General features: G+C 41.7%; 1 protein-coding gene across 5 annotated transcripts in view; it reads right to left on the bottom strand.

Moving 5' to 3' along the window:
* Positions 1-609: 609 nt before the first annotated feature.
* The window catches only part of LOC149867608 (uncharacterized), an 87,843-nt gene continuing 65,758 nt past the window's right edge, over positions 610-22,694 (bottom strand). For 4 of the 5 annotated variants that reach the window (XM_090041258.1, XM_090041260.1, XM_090041257.1 and 1 more), the window contains 2 exons: positions 1,981-3,416; positions 610-1,787 (listed from right to left, as the gene is read on the bottom strand). In XM_090041258.1, the coding sequence (XP_089897384.1) occupies positions 1,030-1,467 (438 nt within the window). In that variant the 5' untranslated portion in view covers positions 1,468-1,787; positions 1,981-3,416 and the 3' untranslated portion in view covers positions 610-1,029. Of the gene's footprint in view, positions 1,788-1,980; positions 3,417-11,847; positions 11,926-22,694 lie in introns of those variants that run through there. The other variant, XM_090041262.1, reaches the window with a different exon arrangement.

The following is a 22,694-nucleotide window of genomic DNA, read 5'->3' as shown; positions in this document are numbered from 1 at the left end:
TGGGGTATTTAGCTGCCTGGGTATAGATTGATTGGATTTCCACTAGCTTATTCTTTTTAAAACAATTATCTTGTGGAAGGGTTGTTATGGAAGAAAATTGCACATCACTACACAGTATATTATCTATTAAACCCAGGCTTTGTACTTTTATACATATTGAAGATAATTTTTTACATATCATGTAGCCTTGATATATTTCCTATGATTTAATCAAACCTCAGGGTTTTCTGCTTCTGATAGTATAACTATCTCATAATGACAAATGTTGGGCTGGGTGCTTGATTTAAATGTGACAAAGTTCTCCCAATATTTTTATTTATATTGCAGTTAAATCCACAGGCTCTAATCAGGCATGGTGCTGTAGAAGTAGGTGTGGTCCCCTCTATGCACAACTTACTTGCTAATTAAAGAAAGGTATAGTAAGCAAGCATGATAAACAAAAGCAGATAACTGTCCTCTTTCCCACCCAGAATTTTGCAGCTATAAAAAACCGCAAAGGATGTTTGTTCCTTTGCTACCAGGAGAGAGGTGGGGGTGGCAACGCAGATAGAGATGTTATAGGAACCAGACTACATGGTGTTTGGGGAAGGCTGAGAGGATTTATCCACCCAGCCTACTAGAAAGGTTAGCAGATTGACTTTTATTAGTAGATGTTTTGGATGGGGAATCCAGGAAAAAGATGACAAAGTTGAGATGGAAATACAAAGCGCCCGAGCAAGGGACTAACAATCGAGGGATGGGGGAGAGGAGGGGAACGCGACTAGGTTACATACCATACAATGTTAGCCAACTAAGCCCGGGGGTGGGGGGATGTGGAAGGGGGAGGGGGAGAGGGGGGTCACGACGCTGAGAGGGAAAGGAGATAGATACACACGTACCCGTTATAGTGGTCCGCGATGTTGAAGGAAGTGGCTCCAAGTGAGCGTCTCAGTCCATAGAGTCCAATCGCGGGGGTCCTCTTCGGGTGGGACGGGGTCGTCCGTGGCGGCGAAGTCCTCTCTACACGAAGCGAAGTGGTGGGGGGGCGGTTCAGGCGGCGGTGTCCTCTGGGTCCGGTCCGGTGGCGGCTGGTCTGGAGGGGTCGATGTACTGGCAGTGGCCTGTGATGTGCTCCACGTAGATGTCGCGGGACCAGCGGATGGTGTCGGACACCATGAGGCAGCGCATCAGCTTGGCGTAGCAGCGGGAAACGCGGCAGGCGCGGAGGACGCTCTCGTTGCTGGGGTCCCAGGCTCCGAGCGTCCCCACGATGAGCGTGTCCACCGTCACGTCGTAGCTGCAGCTCCTCAGGGTGTCGGCCAGCGGGGCGTACTTCTCCCACTTGCGAGCCCGGGCCTCGGTGAAGGCTTGGCGCCGGTTCTCGAAGGGGATGGTGACGTCCACCGTCACGATCTTCTTGGCCTCGTGGTCCGTGACGACGATGTCGGGGCGCAGCTGGCTCTCGCAGCCCGGGACGGTGCGGTTCATGGAGATCTCCCCCGCCACGGCCAGGATGGCCCGCACCAGGCGGTCCTGGACAGCGTTGTGGCGCAGCTGCCAGGCTCTGAGCTGACTGAGCAGCGCCCTCTGGGAATATGCTGGAGTCTCCTGAAAAGGACCACTTTCTCTGGAATTAGGATTTATGCCTCTCTCCAATATCACAGTTCGTCCCCATCAGAAGAACGGTTTATCCACATCAGGTGGAACTTAGGGCCTTGTTACATGTTACACTGTTTGCTGCTCAGACGCTGATTGGTGTTAGTGCTAGCTTGAGTTTAGAGCAGTCACACATTCAGGCCAGCAGGGGCCTCAAAGACAGAAAAGACAGAATCCCTCCTTATTCTGGGCTTCCTCCTGCCTCTTGCCTCCTGCCCCTGCTCCCCGCTCCCTCCCATCCTTGGGCTCCCTCCCTGCCCCTCAGAGCTATAACCCCAATAACCCTCCCTGCCCTCAGAGCTCCTCCCTGCCCTGCCCCACCCCACCCCACCCCACCCCACTTACTTGTGGCTGCCATCTGTCTTGGGGGAGCAATCTGGGAAGGGTCAACCTGCCTGCCCAACCCCTGTCACCGCTGCTGCTGGGCTGCTGCTCTTCTCTCAGCTAAGCCTGACCCAGAGAGCAGCAGTGGCAGTTGAAGCCAAGCAAGCTAGTTAACCCATCCCTGCCTGCTCCCCCAGGACAGACAGCATGAGCACCCAGAAGTAAGCAAAGGGGAGGAATGAGTGGGGATCTAAGGTGCTAAGGAAGGTAGGGGTGGCACTGGACCCAGTCCAGGGCAGTGGGAGAAGTGGGTGGATGGGGTGTTCACACTAACATGTAACCTAGAGTGGCTGCATCTTAGTGTAATACAAACTGGGTAGCATAGATCAGAGATAAATCTAGGCTCTGGTGGCATAATTTTAACCTGCCTAAAGAGTGCTTAAAACTACTTTCAGGTATTAATATGTGGACCAGAGGTAAGTGCTCCAGGCACCTCTGAAAATTAATGGGTAGCAAACCCTTACAAGAGTAAATTTTCAAGCTCTATATTTCTATCAGTTCATCTATACATCTATATATTCACACACACACACAGAGCTATGAGGGTGTTCTCATGCTGTGCAGGTGCTTCCCACTGTAATATTAGATTAACAACACTGGACCTCTGAATGGCTTTTTTTAAATCAGTGACATTATCCCCTGGAAAGTACTATGTGCAGATGCAGGTGCAGATGCAAGTCCATCAGGCACAACTGAAAAAAGTCCTCCATGGATTATAAAATTTGTAGTACATCTGTTCATAATGCTGCTGCATCTTTCCACATCTGTGGAAAAGCCACAAGGTGCCCCTTTAAAACTTCTCCAGGCACAAATCTATTTTGGTTTTGCTTAGGATTCTTGCATTTTTTTCTGATTATTTCTGAATGTAAAATCAGCTTCCCCACATCTATTGTTTGATCTTCTGAGTGAACTTGGTTGACAGTTTAGCGCTCCCCTTGATGGGATCTTAGGAACAGAAGTTTGTCCATTGTGTGTTTCAGAGGTTGTTGCATTAGGCAGACAGTACATTCCACATTATCTTCCAGTGCGTACATGACCTGGCAGTTGTGCTCTCTGATATTTGCAAAGTGTGCTTTTGTTGATTAGATTTTCGCAAATCAAGTAGGGCTAGAAAAATTCCAGTGACTTGAACATACCTTGTTTTGCTATATGTTTCCATCTAAGTAGGTTCCCCTGTGCCTCTCTATTGTATCCTTTCAACTTTCCTTGGGGACAGCCCATCTCCCAGACAGGGCATAGAACTGGGGAGTCAAGGGATTTGAGGCTCTATTCTTAACTCTGTCACTGATCATTTGAATGGTCTTGAACAAGTCACTCCAGCTCATTTTGCCTCATTTTTCCTTGTCTGTGAAATGGAAATAATGAAGTTCATCCATGCTTGTAAGGAGCTTTTAGATCTGTCAATAAAAAACACCACACAGTAGATAAGGATATTGCCACATGCATCAGCCAAACTTTTATCTCAACTCCCTCCCAAGAGAAATCTCTGAGTCTTTCTGGACAAGTAAGCATACCATGCCTCCCCAAGTTGTAAAAGTACTCAGGAAGAATTTAACTGGTTTATGCTATGGAAAATGGCACATGAAAGACACATAAATGTCTCAATGAATACAAACTTTTCCAAAAGATTCATTATTAATTATTGGATGTTCTTGTAGAAAAACTACTACTATTATTGTCCCTTTATTCATGTATTCTCTGAAAAAATAAACAAGTAAAATGCTTTTCTTTCTGTGTATTTGTCATGACTCAAAGTGTTGCAGGATCTGCAATACAGCCAAATGGTTCCTCTTCCATTTATACTGAAGTCATGGCCCTGAAAAGTGTTAATGAGCAAGTTAGTTAGACTGAAACCACTCTGGTGATCAACTGTACTAGAAAATTGTCAAGGAAGATAGAGATATAACTTCCCCTCCCACCTCAAAAGGGATTCACAAGCACTTTAATATATTCAAAAACTTTAGCTAAACCAATAGGCTCAGGAATTTTCTGTGGTATGATTCACTGGCATATTAGGGTCAGCCACTACGTAGTTGAAAAAGGATATAAAGTTCCCCAGAGAGGTAACTATTAGTATGTACTTTAGGAATTTCAGTACTGGAATAGCACTAACAAGTACAGGCATACCTCGGAGATATTGCATGTTCAGTTCCAGACCACCGCAGTAAAGCAAATATCACAATAAAGCGAGTCACACGAATTTTTGGTTTCCCAGTGCATATAAAAGCTATGTTTACACTATACTGTAGTCTGTTAAGTGTGCAATAGCATTATGTCTAAAAAAACAATGTACATACCTTAATTAAAAAATACTTTATTGCTAAAAAATGCTAACCATCATCTGAGCCTTCAGTGAGTCATAATCTTTTTGCTGGTGGAGGGTCTTGCCTCGATGTTGATGACTGCTGACTGATCAGGGTGGTGGTTGCTGAAGGTTGGGGTGGCTGTGGCAATTTCTTAAAATAAGACAATAATGAAGTTTGCCGCATCGATTGACTCTTCCTTTCACAAAAGATTTCTCTGTACCATGTGACGCCTTGTTGGACCTAGTGCTGGCCACAGGTGATGACCTGGTGAGGGGGCTGCGAGTGCTCGAACACCTGGGTGACAGCAATCATCGCCTGCTGGAATTCACCATCCAGCGCAAGGTGGAAAGGCATGCAGTAAGGCGGCGGCCCTAGATTTTAGGAGGGCAGACTTCAACGAGCTAAGGAGGATAGTTGGAGAAGTGCTGAGGTCCCGGGGGGGAGGGGAGCCAGGTGTCCAAGGAGAGTGGTCGCTCCTGAAGGAGACGATCCTCCAAGCCCAAAGGAAGGTAATCCCAACGAGGATCAAAGGGAGCAGGAGAGCACACAAGCCTCCGTGGCTCACCAAAAGCATCCGGAAATGTCTCCTTGCTAAAACAGAGGCTTATATCCAGTGGAAAGAAGGGGTCATCACCAGGGAGAACTATTCTGTAGTTGCTCAGGGATGTAGGGGGGCAGTTAGGAAGACCAAGGCAGAGATGGAACTGGGACTAGCTTCCCAGATTAAGGACAATAAGAAGTCTTTTTTTAAATACATAAGGGGTAAAAAGAAGGTCCCGGGTAATGTGGGGCCCTTGCAGGACAACATGGGTAACTTGGTCGTCACACCAGATGGCAAAGCTAACATGTTTAACGATTTCTTTGCCTCCATCTTCCTAAGTAGGGACCAGAACAGCCACCTCCCTGCTGGGCCCCCCTCGGGCCCCGGGGGAGGCACACCTATGTCAAGGGTTAGCGAGGATTTAGTTAGGGAGCTTCTGGAGGGGTTGGACGTATTCAAGTCAGCCGGCCCGGATGATCTCCACCCTAGAGTTCTAAAGGAACTGGCCGAGGTCATTGCAAGTCCCCTGGCACAACTTTATGAGCACTCGTGGTGCTCTGGTGAGGTACCGGAGGACTGGAAGAGGGCCAACGTGGTCCCCATCTTCAAAAAAGGCAGGAAGCAGGACCCGGGAGACTATAGGCCGGTTAGTCTCACCTCGATCCTAGGCAAGCTGTTCGAGAAAATTATGCTGGCACACATCCAGCAGGGGCCAGCAGGAGACTGCATGCTTAGGGTCAACCAACATGGGTTCATCAGTGGCAGGTCATGTCAGACCAACCTGGTGGCCTTTTACGATCAGGGCACCAGATCATTAGACGCAGGGGTAGCAGTGGATATAATCTTCCTGGACTTCTGGAAGGCTTTTGACACTGTCTCTCACCCCGTTCTCATTAAGAAACTGGGGGGCTGTGGTGTAGACACCCACGCAGTCAAAAGTGTTGCCAACTGGCTGGAGGGCCGCACCCAGAGGGTGGTAGTAGATGGGTCCTTCTCAACCTGGAAGGACGTGGGCAGTGGGGTTCCGCAGGGCTCGGTCCTCGGGCCCGCGCTGTTCAACATCTTCATCAGGCTACAATCAGACCTCGACAGGTTACAAGGGTGGGCGGACGAGAATAGGATGGGTTTCAACACAGACAAGTGCAAGGTGATGCACCTCGGGAGGAACAACTGGCACCATACCTACAGGTTGGGGAACTCCCCTCTTATCAGCATGGAGGCGGAAAGGGATCTGGGGGTCATCACTGACTCCAAGATGAACATGGGCCGGCAGTGTGGGGAGGCAGTCAGGAAGGCCAACAGCACCTTGTCATGCATCCACAGATGCATCTCGAGCAGGTCCAAGGTGGTGATCCTCCCCCTCTATGTGGCACTGGTCAGGCCGCAGCTGGAGTACTGCATCCAGTTCTGGGCGCGGCACTTCAAGAGGGATGTCGACAGCATGGAGAGGGTCCAGAGGAGGGCCACTCATATGATCAGGGGGCAGCAGGGCAGGCCCTACGAGGACAGGCTGCGGGACCTGAACCTGTTCAGCCTCCAAAAGAGAAGGCTGAGGGGGGATCTTGTGGCCTGTTATAAACTAGTCGGGGGGGATCAGCAGGCATTGGGGAAGTCACTGTTTCCCCGAGCACCGCCAGGAGTGACCAGGAATAACGGTCACAAGCTGGCAGAGGGTAGATTTAGGCTAGATATCAGGAGGCGCTACTTCACAGTCAGGGCGGCTAGGGTCTGGAACCAGCTTCCAAGAGAAGTGGTGCAGGCTCCTACCCTGGGGGTGTTTAAGAGGAGGTTAGATGAACATCTTGCTGGGGTCATTTGACACCAGTATTCTTTCCTGCCATGGCAGGGGGTTGGACTAGATGATCTGCTCAGGTCCCTTCCGACCCTACCAACTATGAAACTATGAAACTATTAAACTATGATGCTGTTTGATAGCATTTTACCCACAGTAGAACTTCTTTCAAAATTGGAGTCAATCCTCTCAAACCCTGCCGCTGATTCATCAACTAAGTTTATGTAATATTCTAAATCCTTTGTTGTCATTTCAACAATGTTCACAGCATCTTCACCAGGAGTAGATTCCATCTCAAGAAACCACTTTCTTTGCTCATCCATAAGAAGCAACTCCTCATCCGTTAAAGTTTTATCATGAGATTGCAGCAATTCAGTCACATCTTCAGGCCCCACTTCTAATTCTAGTTCTCTTGCTATTTCCACCACATCTGCAGTTACTTCCTCCACTGAAGTCTTGAACCCCTCAAAGTCATCCATGAGGGTTGGAATCAACTTCTTCCAAACTCCTGTTAATGTTGATATTTTGACCTCCTCCCATGAATCGCGAATGTTCTTAATGGCATCTACAATGGTGAATCCTTTCCAGAAGGTTTTCAATTTACTTTGCCCAGATCCATCAGAGGAATCACTATCTATGGCAGCTATGGCCTTATGAAATGTATTTCTTAAATAATAAGGCTTGAAAGTCAAAATTACTCCTTGATCCATGTGCTGCAGAATGGATTTTGTGTTAGCAGGCATGAAAACAACATTAATCTCATTGTACATCTCCATCAGAGCTCTTGGGTGACCAGGTGCATTGTCAATGAGCAGTAATATTTTGAAAGGAATCTTTTTTTCTGAGCGGTAGGTCTCAACAGTGGGCTTAAAATATTCAGTAAACCATGTTGTAAACAGATGTGCTGTCATCCAGGCTTTGTTGTTCCATTTATAGAGCACAGGCAGAGTAGATTTAGCATAATTCTTAAGGGCCCTAGGATTTTCGGAATGGTAAATGAGCATTGGCTTCAACTTAAAGTCACCAGCTGCATTAGCCCCTAACAAGAGAGTCAGCCTGTCCTTTGAAGCTTTGAAGCCAGGCATCGACTTCTCTCTAGCTATGAAAGTCCTAGATGGCATCTTCTTCCGATATAAGGCTGTTTCGTCTACATTGAAAATCTGTTGTTTAGTGCAGCCACCTTCATCAATTATCTTAGCTAGATCTTCTGGATAACTTGCTGCAGCTTCTACATCAGCACTTGCTGCTTCACCTTGCACTTATTTGTTATGGAGATGGCTTCTTTCCTTAAACCTCATGAACCAACCTCTGCTAGCTTCAAACTTTTCTTCTGCAGCTTCCTCACCTCTCTCAGCCTTCATAGAATTGAAGAGAGTTAGGGCCTTGCTCTGGATTAGGCTTTGGCTTAAGGGAATGTTGTAGCTTGTTTGATCTTCTATCCAGACCACTAAAACTTTCTCCATATCAGCAATAAGGCTGTTTCGCTTTCTTATCATTCGTGTGTTCACTGGAGTAGCACTTTTAATTTCCTTCAAGAACTCTTCCTTTGCATTCACAACTTGGCTAACTGTTTGGCACAAGAGGCCTAGCTTTCGGCCTATCTCGGCTTTCGACATGCCTTCCTCACTAAGCTTAATCATTTCTAGCTTTTGATTTAAAGTGAGAGAAGTGCGACTCTTCCTTTCACTTGAACACTTAGAGGCCATTGTAGGGCTATTAATTGGCCTAATTTCAATATTGTTGTGTTTCAGGGAATAGGGAGGCCCAAGGAGAGGGAGAGAGACAGGGGAATGGCCAGTCAGTGGAGCAGTCAGAACACAAACAACATTTATCGATTAAGTTCGCCGTCTTATATGCGTGCGGTTCATGGTACCCCAAAACAATTACAATAGTAACATCAAAGATCACAGATCACCATAACAAATATAATAATAATGAAAAAGTTTGACATATTGCAAGAATTACCAAAATGTGACACAGAGACACGAAGTGAGCAAATGCTGTTGGAAAAATGGCGCCGATGGAAAAATGGTGCCGATAGACTTGCTCAATGCAGGGTTGCCACAAACCTTCAATTTGTAAAAAATGCAATATCTGCAAAGCGCAATAAAACGAGGTATGCCTGTAGTCAATTCCTAATTTCTGGAGCAACAGACACATTATTTAAGAATTTCAGATAATACAGCAACCTATTTTTTTTTTGCAGAGGTAAGTTCATGACAGAGACAGCTTTGGTGTCTTTCTAATTTTTTGTGAAAAAAGAGTATACCTTCCTGCTAAGGTTTGCAAATAAATTCCAAGGATTTAAGCATGTAATTTTTCAGAGAGGTTTTTCTTTAACAGGGACACATTACATACCTTTTCTCTATACTGCAGGTAATCCAGCACACTATCCAGCTTGCAAAGCCAGGGCTGGGATCAGGGCCACAAGTGCAATATGGTATGTGGACCTTTGTCCTACACATGCCAAATCACACCCATGGACTGAATCCAGCCTGCCAACCAACTTCACACCACTCATCCAGCCCACAGGGCCAAAAGGTTGGGATTCGTTGGTCCAGAAAGACCAGCAATTCTGTTTTCTAATGGATTTGTTCACATCTGGTTCTTGGATAAAGAGTACTTTGGATCTCTAGCACTTTTTAAAGCATTGCTTGGAATACTTCCAGAGAAAACAATGTATTTTTTTCTGTCATTGTTTTTTTTCCCCATAAAGTGAGTACTATAGACAGCACACTATTGTCTAACAAGCAATCTGGTGATCATAGACTCAGATAACATGAAGAGGTAAGTCAGAAGAAATTAAGGACCATTAACATATTGGTAAGTATATATACTTTTAATACTAGTTTCCTTAAGAATTAAATCCATTTCAGCATCCTAACATACATGAATGCTCACCAAGATACACGTAAGTGCAAGAATGTTAAACGAATATCTACTAACAAAAATTGTAGAAGAAACAAAATCCAAAATATGATATTGATGTAGGATGGCTGTTGAAAAAACAACAGCTATCCTCATTTTGAAAAAACAAAACCAAAACAAAACAAAAAACCCTGGCAGGTAGTCCTATCCATATTTTATTGATAACAGACCTGCTGGCTTGCTAGAAATTGCTTGCCTTTAGATGTTGAATTTTAGGTGTGGCATGTTGCTGGACATCTGCCCTTCAGGAACCAATTAGAAGAGGACAGGTTTTAATTAGTATATTGACATTGCATAGCCAGTGACACACACCAACGTCTACAGGAGCAGTAGGTATAGCATCAGCTATTACAGCCAAACAAGCCGAAACTACACTAACAAGTCTAAAGAAATCCCAATATGTTCTACTTTTTTCAACCATTTAGAACAGCAGTCTATTTCATTCCTTTTCTTTATAACGTCTATCTAAGAAGCTTCTTAACAAATCAGTAAGGTATACTTTTCTGAGGTATTTGGCATCACCTAGTTTAAATAGGCTACAAAGACCCTGACCACTCCAGGAATTTTAGGCTCAGGAAATCTACAAACCAAAAAGCAAATCCACTTAGTCCACAACTGCATAGGTATTTTGAGACATATGAATTCCTAAAGCAGTCCACAAATATTATCTCATTTCCTAGAAAAGTCCCACCTCACAAATAAAATTCAAGGCTCGCAAAAAGTTGAAAATGAAAAAATAGGAACATGCCAAAATATTCATTCAATCGTGGACGTGGAGAAAATATTCCTACACTATAGACAAAAGCCTTTCACTTATCTTTCAATACTTTGGTACTCAGCAGTACAACTTTAAATGGCATTTTTTGTTTTGTTGGGGGGGGGGGTTGAGATACATGAAATTATGGTGAAAAGACAATATTTATCCTGTCAAGCTAAGAAGTATTTTCTTAACATCAGGATATTGGGGTTCAAATGTTATGAAGTCCATCTGCCTGATAAATTTTTATATTTCCCACCACTATGTCCACTTTCATGCCTGTCTGGTAAAACTGCAACCTACCAGTTATTTGTAGAAAACTAAAAGAGTACAGTGGCCCACGTTATGTAGATAACTGACCAATAAAGTGGTTACCAGGCCTCTGACTCTCCATCATAGAATCATACAAAGGAGGGTTGAAAGGACTTCAGGAGGTCTAGTCCAACCCCTGCTCAAAGCAGAACCAGCCCATCAAGTTCATCCCAGTGAAGGCTTTGTCTAGCCAGGTCTTAAAAACCTCCAAGGATGGATTTCCACAACCTCTCTGGGTAACCTGTTCCAGTGCTTTACTACCCTCCTAGTTGGAAAGTTTTTCCTAATATCTAACCTAACCTTCCCTTGCTCTCTGTTCTGCCATCTGTCACCACTGAGAACAGTCCAGCTCCATCCTCTTTGGAACCACCCTTCAGGTAGTTGAAGACTGCTATTAAATCCCCTCAGTCTTCTCTTTTCCAAATGAAATAAGCCCTGGTCCCTCAGCTTCACCTTGTAAGTCATGTGCCCCAGCCCTCTAACCATTTTTGTTTCCCTGTGCTAGACTCTCTCCAATTAGTCCATACCCTTTCTATAGTGGGGGATCCAAAACCAGACACAGTACTAGTACAGAGGTGGCCTCACTAGTGCTGAATAGAAGGGAATAATCACTTCCCTTGGCCTACTGCAACACATCTACCAATGCAGCCTGCTGTTAGCCTTCTTTGCGAGAAGGGCACACTTTTGGCTCATATTTATCTTATTGTACACGGTAATCTGCAGGTCCTTTTCTGCAGAACTGCCCAGCCAGCCAGCCCCCAGCCTGTACTGGTGCCTGGGATTCTCCTACCCTAAGTGCAGGACTTTGCACTCGTCTCTATTTTTATCATGAAAAGCAAAACATATTTTTCATATATTACAAATGTAGTTTCAAAATAGTTAGCCCAGATTCACCACACAAAGCTGAAATGAAAGAAGTCAAGTATAGAGAGTAACAATCTATTTATCATTCATTACAATAGAGAAAAAGAAAATGTTAATTCAAAGGTGTTCTAATCCAGGAAATGCTAAATGGACTAATATCATTTGTTAAGATAGCAAGATATTCCAGTGCTATCTACCAAGCTGCTTCACTAGCTTACAAAATCCTTATCTTCTCCATGAGTTCCTATAGGTACAGCCATACCTATGTGCCTGTTCAAAGCCTTCCAGTAGGCCTCAGGTATTTCCTCCCTCTTAAACCATGACTCACCAATATAGCCAAACCTCAATTCAGATTCCCAAATAGAGCCAGACTCATTCTACTCATATCTGTGAAACTCCTTCCCCGTATAGGAACAGGAACTACAGAAACGCCTAATCTGGTAACAGCTGATGCTAATTAAAGCTTCATATACTTCAGGACTATGCAGTAATGCTAGTAATTCAGAAAAGCAAAGACTGCAAGAAATGTATCTAAATCATGTTTTGTGCTTACTTATGTTTGGATTTCCCGAATAAACATTTCTTTGGTTGAAATTTGTGACGGTTTTCTGTACTGTGAGAAAAAGGACCAGGGTCTCATTTAGTAAGCTACAAATAATTGAAGTCTGTACACATTCCTTATTTGATATATAACTGGATTTCACAAGCTAACAAGTCATTATGTTTCATAGCAGTAGCCAAGTTACATTTCATTTCAGAGAAAGAATTTCTCAATTCCTCTTTATGTGCCTTTTCTTAAGAGTTTATCTTTGAATTAAATCCAAGAATTTTTAAAAGTCCTCATACTGTTTCTTTTTTAAATAAAACAAACAATCTTAATTTTTCTTAAAGTCAACACAAAGTAAATTGAATTAAAAGGTGTGGTTTCGATTTTTGCCATGGTGGCCAAAACAGCCTATTGGCCCTTTAATGCCAGAGGGAAGATGTATGAAAACCAGGAGATGCTGTTCCTGGAAATCTGAGGTAGACACAAACTCTGGGAATGACAGAGGCACCAACTCAGAATAAGGACATGGTCATGGGGTGAGCTGTTGCTGGAAAGTACCCCAGTTACTGAGCTTTTTGAGATTGAAAACAATGAGCTATGCAGTGTAGAGTGAGGGTCTAACAACTATGAAACTATTTTACACAAGTGATCATCAGTTTTAAAGTACTTCAAACAAGAAAAGGACTACTTATTTTTAACATGTTCATAAAAATATCTATACCTAAAAACAAGAAGAGAAAAAAAGAAATTAGTCTTTAAACACATCACTAGGACCAACACAATATCTAAGGAATTAAAGGGATCTGAATTCTTAGAGATTAATTATATTCAGTACCTTTAATACAAATTATGCTCCTCCATTGTCCTGATTCTGATAATACTCTAATCTGCTGGTTTTGAGGGGGTTTTTTGTTTTACTCTCAAGGAATTGAAAATTCACATTAAAAATCCATTTCAAAGGGTGCATACAGGTGTTACATTTAGACCAATCTAATTCAGATGGATAACCCCCCCCTTTTTACATGCCCCCCCTGCAGACCTGCCAGGCCCCTAACCCACAACACCCCCCAAACACCCACTAGCCCCCCCTCCCCCAGGCCCACTCCTCCCCCTCCCAAGTTACATATTCCAGTTCTCATTCAGTTCCCGGTGAATGGTTGTACATGCTGTTCCCAGTCTACATTCACACAGCTTAAAGTAAGCCCACAAATGTATACCAGATGAGGCAAACATCTGTATGCACTGATAATAACTAAGTTGTAGTAAAACACCATTTATTTCTCTTCACAAGACAGCATATAATTTGGCAACGGTCATCTGATAAAACAAGGTAATTTTTTTAAAATGTTCAGTGCCTCAATAAAACGTATTCCTTGGTCCTCCAAAATTCTAAAATCCACTATTTAAAAAAAATCTTTTCCCTGAAGAAACATCACCAGATTTCTCTATTCCTCAAAGCTAATGCAGTAGCTATAATTAGCTTGGAGAGCAAGCACTGTATATTCTTGCTTGTTCATAGGTCCTGGGCAGTTATTTACCCACAAATCTTAAGAAAGAGTTGAAGAAAGCCTTTTGTTTCTTCTTCTTTTCTCTTGAGGAACAAAACAAGTATACAGGTAGCTTCTCCTCCCCTCATTAGAAATGCTCTCTAGTCTTAGAAAGTTCTGGAATTAAATATTTGTCACAGCTGTTCTACAAACACAGTGCGTCTGCTGTCTACCCTGGAGTGAAAACAAATAGCAGCCAGTTTGCTGGTCACAAGTTCCAACTGGGATTTTGCCATCTGTCATTGTGTTTGTAAAGCTATTTAGATTTCCAGTTCATACCAAACAAATTCCACCTACAGTACTAGCAGAACTTCAAACAGCAAGAAGAGAGATCATGTAGACAGCAAAACTTACGCTAGTCTCAGGGCACTTGCATCTGTTCAGAGTTTTAAATATTGTTCTGTATAATTGAATGAAAGACTTCTAAATTGGGGTCAGATCAACACTACCAAATACAACAGGGTGATAAAAGACACACTTCTGTTGTTAGTTTTTAGAATAGTAGTAGGAGTTTAGAGAATGTAGTTGTATTCAATATATGAGCTTATGAAATTCTTGTGAAAAAGAAAATATTGCTCTTAAAAATCATGACTTGCATGAACTTCAAAGAAATTTAAAAATATGTAATATTGGCAATACTCAAAGTTCCAGCTCATAAGTTTTAAGGGACATTGTAATTAGATTATCTTGCTTAGGGTTCTCTGTCTAAAAATAGCAGAAAAAGTGTTTGCTTTCTCTTTATTAATAAGCCAAAGGTAGTTCTTTGTCTATAGCTAGCATCAATGAGCTGTGAAAAGAGAGACCTTAGCCTTTCAAACAAATGCAAACACATGACAAAAGCAAACAAAGCCTATTTGGTATATAACGTCATCTGCTCTTTTTTGGAGAGGAAAGCTTGGGCCTTTGGTCATTTCCCCCTCCTCCCATGTCTTCTGCTAAGCTGCCAACTTTCACTCTTTGGAATGAGCTGCTTTCATTTATTGTCTCGATTTCAAGCTGCCGGAGGCCTAAAATAAAGAGAGTCACAATTGATTTCCGCTGGATATTTAGAAACTCATTCAGATTTCTTTCTAAGTCAATTAGATGATCACAAGTTGGCAGCTCAGTAAATTTCCTGCTGGGAAATAAATTATAATGCCAAACCAAAACAAAAAAATCTTACAAATAAAGATATTTACATGAAACATGTCAAATATGGGTAGTATTGACTTAGACCAAAAGTTAAACAGAGTGTGCTAACCTGCTTACAACATACAGTATAAAAATGTACTTCAAGTAATGTGACTGTCACATGATCAGGAAAAAATATCCAACTAATTTATATTACCTCCAAAAATAATGTTTCCTAATAATGTCATGTACTTTATGTCTGAAGAAATTTGAGTGGCTTGGCACTCTGACCTTAATCAGAAAAAAAAGAAACAAAAATGTAACAACTTTGGTATCCTGTGGGGACAGCACAGTTTGTCCTGTATAACACTTTGTTATGTACACATGCATACAAGTGGCATGGAGATGTTTGATTTTCTATTTACCAGCTAATTAGAAGTGCACGGATTTTCAGAAAATTCCCAAAACTATTGTACATAAGGAGTACTAATTACCCTGAATAACAGTCTCAGTGTTTCAGCCACAAATGCTGTTCCCAAGGCCTTTTGATCAATAACTTCATATGCGAGCAACATCTAATATTTAACATGCAAAGTGACTTCTACTCTTACATCTAACTCATATTTAAAATGTAGTCCAGATTGTATATGTCTAGGTCTATATGCATATATATTAATATAAGTTTAGAGAGAAAACAGATATAGAGAATAGATATCGATATAGATATATAAACTTGTATGGGTGTAGTAATATAATCTAGACTGCATTTTAAATTTGAATACCTAAATATGTGTGTGTGCATGTGTTGGCCACACACGTATATATAGGAAAGGAGAAGGAGTCAATGCTTCAAGACAATGTATTTCTCAAGACAGCACAAACTTAGCAGAAGTACAGTAGAAACAAAAGTGAGGATAGCTGCATAAGTAAATAATGCATAGTGCCATGGAACCCAAAGAGAGAACAAGCAAAGCTATTGATGCAAGTAATGGCTGGTAGCTGGGAGTTCAAAACTGTCCATTTGATTCAGCATCCAGATATTCCAGTATAATAAGCAAAACAACCAAAAGGTACATTATCCTGTTTCCAATATAATGTTTCTTTCTCGTTGGAGGGCTGGAGGCTTATGGTCCAGGAAGTTTACTCTGAAGTGAAGAAGGAAAAGCTCATTTATGGATAGGCATGGGATAGGTATTGTTGCCCCAAGGTAACATTAGTTTGTAGTTAGAGTAGGGCAAATGGAGTCAGTATTCTCATAGATCTACACACAGCTCTACCAGCAATAACTCTGCTGTCCTAGGTAAGTAATATTTGCTCTCCATATTACCAACTATGAATGGAATGCAAGATAAACCTCCCGCACAGCAGTGTTGTAAGTATTTTGAAATGACTGCATGAAGGCCATGAAGTATGATGGTCCAAATCATGGACTAAAGCCATGCAGTTAGCAGGATCTTATGTAGCATAGCCTATATAAAGCTCTTTAGAGTACCTTGTCTTGAAACCGATATAGAGAGAACATCCACTGAAAGGTTGAGGTTCATTCATCTTTATACATAACTAACCTCCAGCTATTCTACTAGTCTCTGGAGACAACTGATAGCACATTGTACAGCAACCTTCAGTCTGCTCTAACTCATGGCAGGATATATACCAGGCTAGAACATGGCCCAGGACTAGACAAGAGCAAAGGACAACCTCCTGAGACATTGTGTGTGCTCTTCAGCCTCAGGTAAAGATTTTTCTGCACTTTACAAGAGAGAAAAATGCTCTTTTTCCCAGGACAACTGCAGGGGCCCTGGGGCTTTGAAGTATGGAACACTAAGTGAGAACAGATAAGACTCTCTAATGCCAATGATGAATGAAGAGGTGTTGAGATTCAATTGCATCACCAAAGTCAGGTGCTACTTGCAAGATATCATCACATCCCTTATACATGTGGCTTATTTTTTGGCTAATGGTAGCATTACAAATATTTATCTCAAATGAGTAGCATTTAACCAGTCATTAGACAGCAAAGAAAAAAAATAAAGAGGCCTGACTATATTATATAAGTCTGTAGCTGGATGAACTTTGTTTAGCTGCAAAATGATGAAAAAGTTTTGTGAAAAATTGGTCTGTCATTTTTTAAACATATTCTTATATATTACACCAGGTAGATATCCTGTAGTAAGTATGTGTCTGTATTTCATGTATATTATATATACATATGAAGTAAGTAGGGAAGAGAATGAAATAATAATTTTCCAGTTGATATGATCCCCTTTCATTATCATTATTAATGGTAATTTCTAAAAGGCTAACCAGGAATGATAGCTCTCTATATAAACACTATGCTAATAAAGAACTGGATACTCCTTACTTACATTCTAAATAAATAGAGGCTGTAAGTGATTATTTTTTGCATGTATACTCTATAATTTACTAAAATACTTTGAGTAATAGAGAAGAGTTCAGCCAAATATTTTTCTTTGCTTTTTGGACTGATTGTAAACAATGCCGAGTTGAGCTGAACTGAACAGGGCAGCTGTGGTTTGACATGTTATTGCTTCTGTTCTCTGACTCAGTGACTGAGCAAGCACTTCACAGTGCAAATATTCACATATTGGTGACATTGAGCACTGGGCAGGGCCCATCCCACTGAAGTGGCACTCTGCTGTTTACTGCACAGAGATGGATTTCCCCAGTGTACACAATGGACATCCATATGCAGATTTACTTTCCATGAATGCCCAGGCGAATACAACCTGAAAGCAAGCACAAAAGTGGAATGGGTTTCTTTAAAATGTTGAGTGGATATTTGTGGATATAGAGTGCATATTTGTTGGCTGCCTGGTTCTAAACACACCTTGTTATATATAAATAGCACGTATCACACACATATAGGATGCATCTGTATGATGTGTATTTAAGCGAGATTATACTGAAATTGATAACTGGGGGGGAGCTCATTGCACCCAAAAGGGAACCCACTCCAAAATGCTGGGGGCATCTACATGAAACGCTTAATGCTCAGTAGTGTGCTGGGCAAAAACAGTGCTAATACACCACTGTACAGTAGCACTAAGCTACTGCATAGTAAGCCTCACCAAAAAACTGTGCACTGGTGCTACTGCTCAGTAACTGTAGTTACTGTGCATTTAGTTAGTACTTCATTAAACAAGTACTAAATGAAATGCACAGTAACTACTGCACATTAATGAACATGTAGACACACTCACTGGGTTCTAAAGTTAGAAAGATTAAAAAATTAATATTTAAGTTTAATTTGGCTCTAACAAACCAACATTTTTTTAAAATCAGAGACTTAATTAAATCAACAATGAAGAATAAGAATCATGGTTTGCATAAGTAAGACATGTATTTTAAATTAGTTTCTCTTGAAAGTTAACTAGAAAGTTGTTTTAAAAAACTTATGTGGGAACCAACTGTTACAAAGGAAGAAATATAGCAAGCCTAGAAAAAATAAAGAATTCATCAGATTCACCTACCCCTAGCATATGGTGCAGCAATGTATGCCATTTACTACAATCTTGTCAGTGCTATTTTAAGACCATTTGAGGTTGCAATCTGAGAGGAGTGGTGACAGATACATAGGCACAACTGGTTTACATTTATGGATAACTCTTAGTGTAAAGGAACTTAGCTAGGATGCCTACATCCAGCCTTAATATCTTCATGCCTTATCTAGCCCAGTGACATCAACAGAGTAAACAAGAGGGTAAAGAACGCTGTTCTGCAGAGGGAACCCCATGATTCAAAAGAATAACCCATTTGTTTGCACTTCCTAAATTTGGAGGAGCAGTGACAGATGATGGACCGAGGTGGACTGCTTTACTGGATGTCCCTCAAGTTTACCTTTTTACAGATATTTCTCTTTCATCAATGCATGTCTTCAATAAGTTTTATGGGTTACTCTAAATAAGCTTTAATCTAAAATCAAAACAATAACAGAAAGCAAGTTCCATTCCCAACTCACTGCTGCTAGCTTTAATGCAACTTCAAAAACTTCACATCTTGGTTTGAAATAATAAAACAAATATTTCTAAGTTATTTGCCCATGTCCAAGCTCTCCATTTTATAGAAAATATATGCAGCTTACTTTAAGAAATGAGGTACAACCAAAAACAGCAACTTTAAATTCACTTTAACCACCTTGCCTCCATTAACAATAATAGCAAACCCCCTTTCCATCCACTAACTCCAGCACAAACTGCCTCCAATCTTACTAATACACTTCTACCACTTGACACTGTAAGAAGATTAGGGTAGTCATGAGGCCCTGACAGCTCTCTAGTGTTCTTAGGTTGAAAACCATAAAGAACAGTGAATCCAGTTAAATTTTTAATGTTTTATCAAATTATAAATGTTTGTGCTGAGATATTTTTTGTGCCTGGTACCACCACCATGTCATCATTTATGCTGCAACAGAAGCTATCAGCAACATCAGGATAATCAAAAAACAGAAGGAGTGGCAGCATGAAGGCTAGTGTTTCCAGGATCAGTTCAAGCAAATGATACATTATCAATTACCTGATTGCAGTGGTGTGTGCGTAGAAAAATACCACCCTTTCCCTGCTAGTTAGCCAATGTTTCACAATATCCAATGTTTGTGAAACAAGTTCAGCCCCCTTTGAAATAGCTGCTGCATCTGAATGCATACCAATAGAATATTATAATCTGTAAGTAAAATGGCATGGAGGAAAAAAAAGTATAAAAAGGCTATAAAAACCACAAGCTGTTAAGTACACCTCACCTTCCATTGACTTCAGTGCTCCGCAGTTCACAAGAATGCTCAGTACCAGACAGAATCCTGGATAAATACTTTCCACACAAACCTGCATAAGATATTTCATTTCTTATAGGACTTAAAAAAAAAAAAAGCTCATTTGCTTCTACCGAATGACTTGAAACCAATAAATAACATATAATTTGCTGCAAACTTTACAATATAGCTTTAATCACAAAAAGTCACCACTCACAAGGGTGCATCTATGCTGCATAGAAGTACCGCTCTCCCTCCCCCCCCGCAAACATATACATATATATATACAAAAGTGAACTTACATTAAGATCCTTATTCCTAAAATATTAACGGCCAAATATAGAAACTTTTTTAAAGCACTAACTGGGTGTGTTTACATGTGCCTTATATCTGAGAGCAGTTTACTCATGAGTAAAATACTAGCAAGTAAATGCTTCTGGGCAGGCATCTACACATGCAGGGAAGCAGAAGCAGATTTGTTCCTAATGGCAGCAAACTGCTCCCAATTCCTAGAGCCCTGCAATGGGCCCCTGCTACCACCAGGAGGAGTTCTATACTCCCCCTGGATGCTAACTCAGGGGCTACCAAAAAGCACCAGGCACCAGGGCTGAGACACTGATCCTTCCCCCCATGGGCCTGCCTGTTCTGGCCCTGGCTCCCTAATCAGTGCAGGGGACTTGGAAAGACCTGCAGCAGAGGAGCAAGTATCAGCCCCCTTCCCCAGTCTGCCAGTGGGGCAGCTAGCAGTGAGCCCCTGGCTGGGGGGAGGGGGGGACCTGACACACCCCTGAAGCTCTTTCCAAGACCCATGCCTCAATAGCCCAATAGGGGCACAGGGCTGGGACCTGCCCCTGACTAGGAAGCTCCCTACTGCTGGGGCAGGGAGACATTGTCCCTGCCTGGGATTCAGTGGCAGAGCCTGCTGCAGCAGCATGAAACTCCTGGGGGCAAAGAACAATCACCTGCCCCCTGCTACCTGGCTGACTGGGACAACATTTGCTCCCAGTCAGCTGTCTACATGTGCTGTACAGTGCAGTAGGTAATCATAAGTAAATTTGCTACTTGTATTTACTTGCAATTAGAGCAAATTACTATGCAGTAAACATCTGCACATGTAGACAGCGATGCTTACTGCACAGTAATTTGCTCTATTCTTGAGTAAAGCATCTCATGTAGATGCACCCACTTTGTATGATATTAGTCCAAAGCCAAAAAACTCAGGATTTACTATAGTGTTCATTAGGCTGGGCTCCAGCAGACTCAGCAGCACTTCAAGCCATGGTCACCCCACAGCTCAGCACTGCTCAGTATGTATGTGCTGATTTATGGAATTCCAGATACCACCTGCACTCCTCCACATAAGAGCCTTGCACTAATTAACCCCCACTCATGACTGGAACTGGGTGTTCTTGTCATAAGTCCTGGGATCCTACAAAAAAATTTATGCAAATGAGGTAGAGGGAAAATTGGTCCGGCATCACCTCCTGGAGGGTAGAGCCACATTAATCATATACAACAGGCTGAGAAAGGAGGCAACAGAAGGATTCTGGGTTAACTGTTTGAGGCTCCATTTGATAATGTTTCCCAGACATTTAAGGCTGGTGAAGAAACATAAGCCATTGCAAATGCGAAAGAAAGGCGCAACTCATATGTGGGAATAAAACAGTGCAGTTTGGGCGTTGCACCTGATTATCGGTTTAGGTCTCTTCTGACCCTAAGTACTATGATAAAAAGGAAGGTGAGATGTATTGGATCTAGTGGCTCACCATGACTTGAAAATGAGTCAGTGCTGAGGGAGACTGCACACAATAGGCACTACTACTCACTTGGGCTGGACTTACTTATCCTTGTGCTAGGTTCCCATCAGTATGTTTACTTAGTATGAGCTATATGTTTTGTAGCCATGTTCAGTATTGGCTGCATTTAATCAACTTCATGTGCTGCTTTTGACAGCAGTTTAATAATAGGCAATGTATTTAATGAGATGTCCTTGTATGTAGATATACAATGTGGGACTTTTTTCCCCTTTCTAATGGCGGGGGCTCATCTTGTATTTGAGTAAATACAGTATATGAAAAAATACCAAAACCATAATTACAAAGTAATCTTGCAAAAAGCAAGGTTACTGCAACTGCTGTGTTATCTCTCTCACTTCAACTCCTTGGAATATATTTTCTGAAACAATCTGTATGGCAGTCAGTGCACTTTATAAATATAACCTCAGATGCCAACAGCTCAGTAGAAATGCAGTTATAGCATTTCCAAGCTAAGAAAAAAAATAATGTTGATCCTGATTGGAATGGTCCTTGTATTTGCAGTGTTTAGTCATTAAAAAACAACATAAATTACTATTTGTATAAAACATTGCATGTCCTAAACTTCATTTCTTGGCCAGAACATAAGTGTGTTACAGGAAGATGTATATTAGTTTGTTTAATATAGTTCCAGGATTTAAGGCTGAGCTGACATGACTAATTTCTCATCTAAACACTGCATAGTTAAAGATATGTAAATGAGAAACACTAGGTACAAGTGAAACATGCAGAAAGTTTATTCTAGATTTACTCAGAAGGAGAAAGGAAGGAGAAAGTAATATTGCTACTACTTGCATGCTTGTACATAAAACTGAATAATTAAACATGCTGAGTCAGTATAAGACTAAATACTATATAATGTTGCTGCCTCAGTTTCTCTGTCACTACCTGTATAGTTCAGCCCTCCAGCTAAATCAAATTTTCATTTCTTTGTGAATAAACAAACATTCCAGGAAACTCCCAAACTTTCACCCTACCTTTCCCCAAGAGCCCAGATCTCTCACAAGGCTCTGCTAATCATTTTCCCCTTTTATTTTATGTAAACAAGATTTGCAGTACAAAAATCTAAGCAATCACTTAAAGTATCCATTTTACCTCCACTAATATAGTTGTTTTTTTAAAAAAATTAAGTCACTGTCACTGCCTGGAATGAATCCTTTAACTGGAACTAAAATTTGAAGTGCCCTGGTGGCATACCTGTGTCAAACTGTCTCCCCAGAAACTGTTACAAATCATCTAACTAACCTGAACTTCATAGTCAGATCCAGACCTTCTGGCTCTCAGAATAACATTTACATTGTGTTCAGTGATGCTATTGTGGGACTGGCTCCTACAAGTAACTGTTAGCAGGTGGTACTGCTGTCAGAATCTTCACCTACTTCTGCAAGGTAT

The sequence above is a fragment of the Crocodylus siamensis genome, chromosome 4, assembly GCF_052110815.1.
Source record: "Crocodylus siamensis isolate JL-2025a chromosome 4, ASM5211081v1, whole genome shotgun sequence".
NCBI lineage: Eukaryota > Metazoa > Chordata > Crocodylia > Crocodylidae > Crocodylus > Crocodylus siamensis.
The sequence above is the reverse complement of the archived record's forward strand: the minus strand, read 5'-3'. Positions and strand labels throughout refer to the sequence as shown.